Source organism: Mangifera indica, chromosome 11 (assembly GCF_011075055.1).
Source record: "Mangifera indica cultivar Alphonso chromosome 11, CATAS_Mindica_2.1, whole genome shotgun sequence".
In the NCBI taxonomy this organism is placed as follows: Eukaryota; Viridiplantae; Streptophyta; class Magnoliopsida; order Sapindales; family Anacardiaceae; genus Mangifera; species Mangifera indica.
This window is the reverse complement of record NC_058147.1, coordinates 9,012,286-9,025,351: the sequence shown is the minus strand read 5'-3', so window position 1 is coordinate 9,025,351 and position 13,066 is coordinate 9,012,286. Positions and strand designations below refer to the sequence as shown.

The window sequence follows — 13,066 nt, the reverse complement described above, 5'->3', positions numbered from 1 at the left end:
TAGTTTTTAGGGTTTAGGAGGGAAAAAAAGATAAAATTTTAAGGGATTAGAGTTTCGTTAACTTTAATTACTCGTATATGGATAAATGAGATCTTCAAATTTAAGGGGTTAAAACTTAGGAAAACAACATACTTTGGGTGCAAATAAGTCCTTTGGCTTTCTAATAAATTCATACTTAAGATAAAATAATATAAATAACATCGTTATGTTGCTATTAGTATTACAATAGACGGTTCAAAAAAAGATTATCCTCCCATAATTAATATTAGAACTTCATGATTATAAAATTCTTAATAAATTAGTTATTATTTGGTTATCAACTTTGTATTTTTTGGTTTATTTTATTGATTTTCTTTTGGCATGTAGATAATTATTGTACTAATTTAGAAGTTTTGATATGAAAGGTAGATACTTCACTTATGGTAAGGTAATTAAACCATGTGCCTGAAATGACAAAAACCGGTTACGTAATCCAACGGCTAATACAGGTCTTGATAATAGGATTTGAGCTATAAATTCACTGGTTTTATCACAGTGCAATGCAAGTTACTCTATAATTTTCATTTAGAAGTTAAATTCTCGAGGGCTTGAAGTTGAAAATGAAGATGAATTTTGCTCATTCCTTTGTGTTTCTGCTTCTCTTGGCATCCTTTTTAGGTCATCTCTCCTTCCCTCTCCTGCTTTCATGTAGTCTGATTCTAAATTTTACGCATGAAACTTACACTTTCAACAGTTTTTTTTTTTTAATTAACTCTGGCCTCCCTTACTTAAGAGACTTTCATTTTTATCCCATTTAACCTAAAAAACTATTCACCATATTCTCCCTTATTTATTAAATATTTCACTTCACACCCCAAACTTAATATTGTGGTTCCACCAATGGAGTTATACACTTGTACAACAATATAACACATCTATTTTACTATTATGGTATTGTCTCTTTTGTATCTTGTTAAATAATATTTAATTTGGAAAGTCAGTTTCTCTCATCGACATCAATGCCCTAATTATATCCCAATTTTTTTAGTTATTAGAAGCATTAGATATAATGATTTTTTTTTTAAATGTTTATTATAAAGCTGTATTTTGAGAGATTTTTTTACTTGTGGATGTATTTTAGATATTGGGCTGAGCTATCAAAGGCTAAAGATGGTGGATAAGTTTGACCCTCCAAGCGGAATTTGCATTGATCTATTTGACATAGATATGAGCAAAGTTGGGTATTGCACTAAAGATTATTGTGTTGGACTTTGCGCATCAAAGAAATACAAAAAATTGCTTACACAAAGATGTACAAATTTTTCGACTTGTGAGTGCACTCACATTTGCTAATTTAAATGTAAGATTATTGTCTTTCAATGAATAATAAATAAAGCTGGCTTGGGAATAATTATTGGCATATTCTTCAAATACCCAAAATTCATGTGCCAACAAATAATTACCTAATTTTATCAACATTAAACCAATATACCCAATTAATGTTCAATGACCAAAATGCCCATTTCATAATCTAAAGCAAAAAATGCAAAAAAATGAATAACTGTTCACACAGTCAGCCTTAAACGAATTCCACCAGTAATTTTCTTTAATTTTTCAATGGCGAAAATGACATAAAATATCAAAAACTTATTTTTTTTATCGAAATTATGATTACAAACTTATTTCCTTCATATCGAAATTACAATATCGAATAACGAGTAAGATTATATATATAAATGCATTATAGGGTTAGGGTTTATATGAAATAAATGAAGGGTAATTTAGGTATTATGTTAGACATTTTAGGCATTTTCATTTAACTCCTTGGAATTTTGGACAATTTTTTCAAGTCCACAAAATGTGGACAATTTTATTTTAACACATGAAATTTGGGTATTTAAATTAGTCTCCTATAATTACAGTTGTCTTCTTTTTAACCATCTTGTGACTTTGAGATATACTTTCATATGATTTTAAAGATCAAAATCTAAGAATCTAATTAATTCCTTCCTCTATTCTATTCTTCATTTGCTATTTTTATCCTTCTAAAAAAAATATATATAAAATCATATACCTTTTAATAACAATATATTATATAATTATATTATTTATTTAAAAAATAATAAATAAATAAAAATTTTAAAAGAATAAACTTCCTCTCCCAATGTTGAGATGTATGCAATAGTTTTAACATTAAGTAGAGTTAAACCATTATCTTCTCCACATAGATGAGAATCATGGAAAGAAATTTTGTTAATATTAATAAAGCAAATTAATATTTCCACAATTTGGATTCCTTTTTGAAATATATAAATATTTTACTTAATTTATTCACGAATTACTTTTCCAAAGAGGAAAAAAAAAAAAAAAACTTTATCCCTGAATAACAAGTTAATAATCAAAACTAGTAATGCATTTTTCATGACATTTCTCTGAAAAATTGCGATTAAATCCTTTTAATTAAATTTTTTTTGGCTAACCAAAGACCCTGTCCATATTTGTAAAACGGTTAAATTTAAAATATAGTGATCAAACCCCACAACTACTGTATCAAGTAACTTTAATTAATTATAAGCACAGCTTAAGAGAAAACAATGGAAGAAGCTTCATTTCTTATAATTAAATTAATTCGAAACATAGTTCAAGAAAACAGAATGGAAAAAATTTTTAATTTGTAAACCATGTGAATTGAAAGCAGAAAATAGAGAAAAAGTTTTACAGTGATAGATTATACCCGGGATGAAGGTACTAAACACAGTCACCCGGCTACCGAATTATCCTTCTCACTTCCTTACTAAAAAATAGACAGTAAAAGAAAATGATGCCCCGAAACTCATAGTATTTGGTAATATTAAGGATCTTGATCCTTTCTAAAAATCCAGCAAATAACGTCCATGACATTTTATATATCTAATAACAGAATTTCATAGTCACAACACAAGAAAGTTTCTAATTTCGAACAGAAAAGAAAAATCACATTACTCTTACAGGTTTGATCACTCATTGAAACTCTGCAATCTCAAACACTCTTGCAGTTCCTTCAAGAGAAACTGAAACGACGGACCCCTGATCAGCAGACACGGAAAGACCCTGTATGGCATCAGTATGCCCACTGAATGTTCTCACACATTCACCAGAGAGACTATCCCATACTCATACTTTCCCATCTACGCAACCTGAAATTAGAAACCTAGACATGCCAAGCCAGGTCAAGCAAGTCACTCCGTCCTGCCCATAAAAAGGAAGCTTCCTCATTAACAAGGTTGACCATATAAAAGTTCCGAAGTTCAGTTACCTGCAAGGAACCTTTTAATTGCATTTAATATTGATTTAGGTTCATACGAAATATAACTAAAACAGACCTCATGGTCACAAGTGTGGCGGGGTGATGAATGCTGCAGATCCCAAATAATAAGTTTTTGATCCATGCACCCCGTTGCAGCCCAAGGTGAGCTGCCATGTGCAAAAAGTTATCAGATTAGAAAAGAAAGTAATCATCTCACAGGTTCATAAAAGTGTATTTCTGCATTATAGATTCACTAATTGATATTGAGAGCTCTTTACGTTTCATTTTTCATCCTCTATGTGTGTTGGGGGGAGGGGTTGTAGAAAAGAGACTTAATAAAAACCTGACATACCTTGGGGCAAATGCAACACATTCAATTGAATCTGTATGAGAAACCAGAGAATTTACAACCTGTTAATGACACATAGCAGCCCATTAAAACCTGCTTATTGATTGAAAAAATTAACCACCAAAATCCATTTAACTACATTATATAAGCAAACACAAAAACTTATGCAAATGAATATCAATGTAGATACTCATTGTCCCTGTTTCATTCATAAGCCCAAAGGATAATTGATGGGAATGAAAGATGATTAGAATATTTAATTATCTTTGGGAGAAAAAAGATTTGAAGACACTCAACTTACTAGGTGCTAACTTCAAACCCTATTCTCTGGCATTTTTTTTTTTTTTTCCAATTATTATTCCCAGGCGTGCTATATGAAAAAGGTCTTAAGTCCCAACTTAATTATTAACTTTTTTGAAGCACAGTTTGAAACTTAAGTCCTTAAGGTGCCCAACCCATGATACTAACACTGTTGTAAAAATCTGAACACCTACAAAATAAAAGAAAAAATAATAAATAAAAAACACAGCTGAATTGTGGTCATGAAGCATAAAATTACAAACCTTTCCAGTCGTAATATTGACCAAATGGACAGAACGATCCTGTGAACCAGTTAGAACGAGGGCTGATGGTCAAGCATGTCAACCCCTCAGTATGATATGGATGACCTGTAGAGAGCAATATTTATTTAAAAAAAAAACCCCTCAAATTGTATCAATAAATAAGTTTGACTAGTAAAAAGCAGAAAATATGTCAAATAGAAACTACTCATCCATCCATCCCCTTTTTTTCAGTGCAGAACACTTAGCAAAATGGACTGGAACACTGTGGACGTGATCAAGGTGAGCTAATAGAACTGACATACATTACCTCTATCTGCTATTCCCATATAAAAAATTCAAAATGAGGTCCAAATTAATACCTTTAACAACTTGATTTTCCCCACTTTTCGGATCCCATATCCTCAAAGTTGCATCATCAGAACCAGTACAATTTTTTTTACCTTAAGCAACCAACAGAAAGTATACACATAGTTATCAACTAAATAATAACAGCCCATAATTAATTGGAGTCTTAAAAAAGGGAGGAAAGAAAAAGAACTTAGAGTATGTACCATCAAGGGTAAAATCACCACAAGGCACGCTACGACCATGACCCGAAAACATATTAAGATAGGCACCTCTATCTGCATTCCACATCCAAACAGTGGAATCCTCTGAACCAGCCAATAATAGATGTCCTCTCGGATGCCATCTGACCCATTAAGAAGTAATATATCTAATGCTTACTTTCCAACAAAGGGAATAGCACTATTGATCAAAATCTCGATAAATTTACCTCAATGCCCCCTCCAGGTCCATCAAGCGGACATCTGAGTTCTCCGGACGACATGTCCCAGATCTGAACAATTCCATCAAAGCCTCCTGATGAAAGCAACTGCCCATCTGTACTAAAAGCCAAACTAGACACAAAATCCTTATGACCTGCATAGAAGTTAACAAAGAGGAACAAATAAAAAAATGGTGATAAAACATGTGCATGTTCTCTCATTTTACCAACTAATAAAAGAAAGGAAGATTTGGTTTCAATCACAAATCTTCAGAGCCAATAACAAATAACCTACAAGAAAAAACAGCGCAACCACTCTATATTGGAGTTGTTATATATGTGTGTGTGTGTGTTTGTGTGTATGTATGTACCTTTTATCTCAGAAAACCAATCACCCAGATTAATTCTCCAAAAAAACCCTTTGTCATCTCCACCTCCAGTTGCCACCAGTGAAGCATCCATTGGGCTGCATGCAACTGCATAAACTTCACCTACAAAGAAAAAGTGAAGGAAATATTGTGTATCTAAATTCTCTCACTCATAATACAAGAAATAGCATATATAATGACAAAACAATCTGTCAGTTCTGAAGATACTTTGAACTCCATTACACTAAGGAAAACAGGACTTCCAAAGAGAAAGGAAAGCCCCAGATTAGTGTTCTACTTTTATTCTAACTAGATCAAAATATTCACTGTTCTGTAGATCTGATATGAACATTAAAAAGCTTATCAATTTTTGTACATATTAGCTTTACATTTAAGTGAAATAGCCTACAGCAATGTAAGAAGTTACCTAAATAACATAAGAATTCAGAATAAATTGAAAATTGAAACACACACAATTAAAAGGAAAATGAAGCATCTATACCAGTATGACCAGTGAATATGTGCGTCGAATCATCGGGCTGACCTGGAAACACCAAATACACAATAAAAGTAAAACGAAATTAATTGAGTATTCTCCAGTGGTATTAAAGATTTAAAAAAACTAGTCCCGAAAAGACGAGTACTTTTCTAAGCTGACGAATGTTAATACAAGAGTAAGTTGCATACCTGCATTTTCTACATCAGAATCATTCTCATCATCATCCACATCAGGAAGGTCTGAACACATCACTTGAGCTATATAAGTATTCAGTATGTACAAAAAAAAGTAAAATGTTGAAAAAGAGAGAGCCAAAGTACCTTCATCGTCAACTGCAACTTCATGTATGATGTCAGATTCATCGAGGAAAACCTCGCCTTGGTCATCTTCATCGTGGTCTGGATTGCTCATCTTCTTTCCCTTTAAAAGTGCTTTTCCTACTGAGAGAAGAAAGGATTTTTCAAACTTTCATTTTTAGAAAGAAGTAGATCATAAACGAAGAAGCAGATAAAGAGAAGCATTTTCTTTTAAAAAAAATTAACAATCATTTTACAGAACAGTAGTCAGCCAAAGCTTTAAGCCAAAAAAAAAATCCAGAGCTCCAAACAGAAGGCACATCAAACTCAACTTAAAGGCAACTAACACGCCAAAAACATAACTCTAAAAAGATTACCCCACCCACATAGCTTTTTTCTTCATTAACCACAGTGAAGCCACCTCCAACTTCTTATTTGATCATATCCAACACTTTTAACCACAGTGTTGATTACTCATCCTCCTCTTTCAAACATTTCATCAAAACACTTTTTAAGTACAAAGGGTTGTTCAACCCACCCTTAAACTAATCCACTAAAGAGAAATAAAAGTAAACTTACAGTGGATTGAGGTAGAGGACAATATTGTCGGCGTGTTCTTCTGAATATATATGCACTGATTGACTCTCCAACTCAGTCCACGTGTCATTTGTAATCTCTCCAGATATAAGCGGTTTGTCCATTTCCAATCTTTCCACTTTTAAGATAATCCTTTTCATCTCCACCATCCATTCATCTCATTCTTTTAATCTCCACCCTCTATTTCCCCCTTACCCCAATCCAATCCTCTTTCACTTTCTAATCCCTTCTCAATCAGACTCACAGTCACAGACCTTCAAACACTCCATCAATGGCATCTATCCAGCAAACCGCATCGGCTCTCTCCCTCCGGTCTAATCTGCTCTCCCCCTCCCTTCGCCTCCTGAAGAACCCTTTCATTCTCAAGCTCTCTACCCCGCGCCGTAATTTCAGAGGAGTCAAAATGGCATCCACAGTCGCCGGAAGCTACGCCGCCGCTCTCGCTGACGTCGCCAAATCCAACAATACCCTCGATTCCACCTGCGCCGACATGGAAAATATCGAGAAAATTTTCGCCGACGAGTCAGTCTACGACTTCTTCGCCAACCCCACCATCGACCAAGAGAAGAAGCGACAATTAATCGACGAAATCTCCAAGTCGTCCGCACTGCAGCCGCACACGACGAACTTCATGAACATCTTGATCGACGCAAAGAGGCTGGACGCCATCAAGGATATTGTGAAGGAATTTGAGACTGTGTATAATAGCATAACGAATACCGAATTGGCGGTGGTGAGCTCGGTGGTGCAGTTGGAGTCAGAGCACTTGGCGCAGTTAGCAAAGCAGGTGCAGAAGCTGACTGGGGCGAAGAATGTAAGGATAAAGACGGTGATTGATCCGAGTTTGGTGGCGGGGTTCACGATAAGGTACGGAAACGCGGGTTCGAAGCTGATTGATATGAGTGTGAAGAAGCAGCTGGAGGAGATCACGGCGGAAATGGATTTGGGGAATATTGAACTTGGTTTATGAGAAATTTGGTGAAGCAAAATTTGTAAAACTTTTGTTACAAGAAATTAATTGCGATTGTTGTGAATTTAATTTGTAATGTAATTAATAATAAATTATAGGGTTTTTGCTTCTCAATAAATAAAAATTATCCACGATAAAACATTATTAAATAATTTTAATTTTATAAATATTTTATTTTTATTTATTATTTTTTTAAAATTAAAATATTCTCAATTTTAATTAATATAATAAATATTAAAATTATATTTAAAATTATTTTATTTAAAAATATTGAAGTAAAATAATATTTTTTGTATTTTTTTATTATATTTAAATATAATAATAATTTATATTCAATAATTTTCAAAAAGATTTATTCTTGTGATAATTTTTCAGATTATTTGAATTAAACACACTCAAAAGGTTAATGAGTATTATTTGGATAATTAATCGACTTATATAAAAACAATGTCTCTTATTGACATTGGTCATACATGAACATTGTGCATATAAACATTTGATCTCTCATCAAAATTTTGTTGACCTTAAGACTTTATACTGGAACCAATTTTTAAAGCATATCTCTGAAATGCATCTTTATTATTAACTATATTGTCAACTTTATAACCTCTTCCTCTTGTGTACCATCACTAACACTTATAGTAGAAAGTTTTGAAAAAGTGAAAGTCAATGATTCAATATCAATGACATGCACATTGATTAGAGTAGCATCGTAACAAATTGGACTTTGGCGCCTTCCACTCCATCAAATTTCCCACTTTGTTCCACATCAAAGTCCACTTGTTTCAATGTTAACTATATTTTCATAATTATAATCTTTGATTGAAATTTCATCTATGTCCACCCCCACGATCAAAAGCACTACTTTTTCCATCAATTGAGAACAATTCTATATTAAGAACTTTTTCAAGATCTTACAAATCAGTAATAATGTTTACATTACACTTTTCTTCTTGGTCACATTATGGGTATAGAACTTTTACATTAACTAGAAATGACATTCTATATTACTTTTCTTTTAATGCAGTGGAAGGTCTTAGAATGTACAGTACTTTGGAAACCTTTTCTTGAATTCTTGTTTTTCTTTCCTTATGACTAATTATCACATAAAAATGTGTCACTTATGTCATCTTCTCAGTTAACACTATAATACATTGAACGTCATGATTATTTTGAATCTCGTAAAACAATTTAGTGACAAAGGTTTCAATCTTTATTGTTATGTAGATGCACTTTTGCCTTTGTTTATTCCTAACTAGAGTTCAATATTTCAACCAATCTTTAGTATGTCGAATTATTGGGCTTAGTCTACCTATGATGGGTTGACCTGACCCATGTTCATAATTAAAGAGGAATTACCTAAATTGCCCTCAAAGATGAGATTTGACTAAACTACCCTTGGTAGTTATCAACAGTCAACAATAGTTGCGATTTTAAAATCCTAACTACCTCTCAAATAAATATTACACAAAAATAATATAGAGGGATGTTGATGTGCACAATTCTTCTTCATTTGTTTCCCTTCTCTAAAATCATACATACTAGAAACATATATTTCATGTGAATAAAGGGAAAATCAATGTTGTGGAAAATTCAAGAGGTAGTGAAAGTATCATCATCAGACAATCAATAGTCAAGTAAGTCCAATTGATGTTAGAAAGATTTTTTGGAAAAACTAACATTGGTATTAGAGCCTGTGTTTTCTTTTTGTTGGCTTATGATTGTCATTGTTTTTGCTTGTGAATGATAAAAATGTGGTGCAGTTTTTTTCTGGAAATAAACTCTCTACGAACATATTTTTAATTAAAAAATATATTGATTTCGCTAACTAATTTTGATAAATTGAACTAGTTTAAAGCATTTAATCAAGTGTATTTGGTTGTTGGATGTTTGTTGTATGGTTTAATCTTAAAATTTCAATGAAATCAACTTTGAATCGATGTTCCAAAGGGCAAAAATTATCACCCATGCTGTGTTTTTTGTTGCCTCAAATTCTCCAGATTCTAATGATGATGTGATGCTAGATTTTTATGCAACCTGAGCCATCATCAAGTGAGCTTCAAAAGCCTTTTCATGTCGTCATCGATCAATGGCCAAACGACATCCAATTGCATTAACAACGAGATTAGGGTTCTTAATAGCATACGAGCTACAATAGAGTTGGAAAAGCCCGATTGTCTGACTTGTTGGTCAATGGGTTAGTCAAAACCCACCAATCAACAGGCAACTTATCTGGTCAACTGGGCAACCCCACCCAGGTCTCAACCCGTAGGTTGGTTGACATCAATAGTCCATGGTCAAAGTTTGATCGACATTAGTCAATAGTTAAAAGTTTGATCAGCACTGGTCAAAGTCCAATGCTAGTGCTTGAAAAGGTTTCTCCAGTGCGTGATGACATGTGAAGAGCTTTCTTCGATGCGTGATAACACATGCGAGCTTCCTATTGACACGTGATAGCTTGTATAGGCTTAGATCGATACGTTGACTCTGATCTCATGGGTCCCATCATGCATAAGAGCTTGTATAACCTGTTTTTGCATGGAACAAACACTTATCAACGTTTTTTGAGACGTGTTTTGAATTATACATTGCTAAACAACATGTGAACATATGTTTTTTGTATTTTTATGCATGTGTAATTTATTATTGTCCATTTGTTGTTTATGTATAAGGTGAATATGTTGACAAAAGACCATTATTTGAACTATAAGATGAATCTGAAGCATAATCTCTTCAAACATTTTGATGTCATGAATGGGAAATATTATAATTTGGATTATAAGAGCATAAAATTAATCGGAAAGGAGAGGATATAGGGACTGCTTATGTCAATGCCAAATCATTGGGATCCTATAATTTTTAATCTTGTTTGGGACAAGAAATTCAAGGTTTATTGGCAATGTGAGGAAGAATTACAACTCACTAAAGAGCAGAGATTTGTAATGAACATAAAAAAATCCACAACTCTATCCATTTTCCCAAATCAGTGAAGTGCAACGCATGCAGATTATCGCAAACAATATAATAACTTTATATTATGGATAAAGTAACTCATTGTTAGAGATAAAAAAATATGTTTTCTCTCAATTCGATTAGTGGAAACCAACCTACTAAAAATATGAAGAGTGGTTAATAGTGAAAATGCCTTATGTTAATTTATATAAGCTTCAAATTAAGGATAGTTCAAGTCGGTCTAAGTCATTGAAATGATTTGGATTTCATGTATATATGATCTTTTATATTAGTAATGCTCTTTGTATAAGACTTCATTTTGCAGTATAAATATATTAAACCATTTGTTGATTCAATAATTGTCTTGACAATTTGTGGGAATTCTGATATTGGTATAATTTAACAATTCATGTCTAGAATTTACATTGGTGTAATTAGATTAAATTTTAAAATATTAAACATTTATACCATAAACGATGATTAGAAACATAATGAACTTTCGACTCTTTACCTTATATGAAATATTTTAATTTTAATGCACAATTACGACAATAAAATGTATATCTATTTTGATTAGTTGATGTTGTGTTGATATGTCTTTGTAGTTATATAAATAATAGTTTTGAAAAACATCATCGCCGACTTAAATAACAGAGAAAGATTAAATGAGGATAGCTATAAAATTTGGAGAATAAGAATGCATTATATCTTAGATGAACATGAGGTATTGGATGCTGTCAATCAAGTCATGGAAGAGCCCCAACTAGTTGAGGGGCAAAATCAGAACAATGTTCAATATAAGCATGACATGAACGCTTACAACATCTAAAAAAATAAAGATTCAACTGCTAGAGAAATCCTGATTAGCTCAATAAATGATAACATTACTTATCAGTATGAGCAACATAAGATTGCACATGTCATGTAGGTGATCGAAATTTGTTGCCACCATCGATCAATCACCCCAACATCTTTTTCTCCGATTGTAAGCCTTCCCATCGAAGTAGGTTCGTCAAACAAGCCTATTCCAAAAGGAAGGCCAACGACTAGAGAAGAAGATGTTGGGATGGCCAAGCGATAGTGGTAGCGGATTCCGATCATCGAAGAATGAAGAAAAAATCTTAGGGGGAAAAGTGAATTTTTCAAACTTTTGGGTAGAGGAAAAATTATTAGTTTTTCAAACCATAAGGAAAAAATGATATAAATTCTTAGGGTTTAGTGGTAAAATAACGATTTTACTTCTTATAATTGACGATTTTAGTTAAAGTTAATAGCCCATAGGTGAGTTTTTTGGTTTTGGGTTTTTAAAATCTCATGGATGAAACTTTAAGAATGCATCAAAACTTGGGTGGGAATAAGTCCATTGGCTTTATTAAAATAATTTATTTTAAAGAGTTTATACAAAATAAAAACTCTTATCTTTGTACTCTAATAACCACCAAAATTTGTTTGACGAAAGTGCTCTCATATCTAAAGATAACCATCAAAATTTGTTTGACGAAAGTGGTCTCATATCTAAGGATAATTAAGCTCAAGTTTTAAAGGTGTTCGATTTGTCAAATTCCCAAGCTTGAAAAATTCGATATAAAATAACATTATTTTAACCAAAATGCATTAAAACGATGTCATTTTAGTATCAAACTGAACTTAAAACTAGATTCAAGGTTGAACTTAAGCTCGGTTCATTTGAAATGAACGAAACTCAAACACCTTCGAAGCAAACTCAAACTCGTTCTAAGTAAATTAAGTCGAAGTTAATCTTAAGCTCAATTTGATTTGAATCTTATTTTAAAATATTCAACTAAATCTTCTCAACTTTACTAGCTAAAATTCGACCACATCCAACAAATCAATCATTTTTTTGTCATTCTTCTTTAATGTCATTCTTTTTCAATATGGTTATCCTTAGCTATGGTTCTTCATTATCATCACAATTGTTATATTTGTGATAGTTATGATAATAATAGTTATCAAAATTGAAACAACACATCATGACAGTAAAAACTTACAAAAAAAAAAATTGATATACATATATATGCAAACAATGTTGATACAATATACATTAATAAATAAAAAGAGTGATATACGTATATACACAACAGATATTGGTACAATATACATGTATATTCAAATTTTGAAGAATGATAAAAAATTCAATTTATACATGAGATAGTTTCATCAAATTACGGTATTCCTTATTTTAATTATTATATTTATTTTTATTTCAAATTCCTTATTTTATGATTCAATTTATTTTGTACATGCTTTTGTATTCACCTGTCATGCTTTTTTTTCTTCCTTATTTTAGAATTCAAGTAATATTGCACTATATAATATATATTTTAATATTCGACCGATACAATTTCTTGTCATCAATTGATATACATCATTCTTAGTCTTGTGCATATAACTTTATTTAACACTATAATAAGAATAATTGA

The 13,066-nt window shown here is 32.0% G+C and overlaps 1 protein-coding gene, 1 long non-coding RNA gene and 1 pseudogene across 2 annotated transcripts; 2 read left to right on the top strand and 1 right to left on the bottom strand.

Annotated features, from left to right (window-relative positions):
• Positions 1-534: 534 nt before the first annotated feature.
• LOC123228541 lies at positions 535-1,399 on the top strand. Its single transcript, XR_006504720.1, has 2 exons — positions 535-657; positions 1,121-1,399. It is a non-coding gene; the product is annotated as an uncharacterized LOC123228541 (long non-coding RNA).
• Positions 1,400-2,856: 1,457 nt separating this feature from the next.
• On the bottom strand, positions 2,857-6,818 carry LOC123229824 (annotated as a pseudogene).
• A 156-nt stretch (positions 6,819-6,974) lies between these two features.
• Positions 6,975-7,804, top strand: LOC123229825 (ATP synthase delta chain, chloroplastic-like). Its single transcript, XM_044655802.1, has one exon. It carries the CDS (start codon positions 6,975-6,977, stop codon positions 7,671-7,673), a length of 699 nt encoding a protein of 232 aa, XP_044511737.1. The 3' UTR covers positions 7,674-7,804.
• Positions 7,805-13,066: the final 5,262 nt, after the last annotated feature.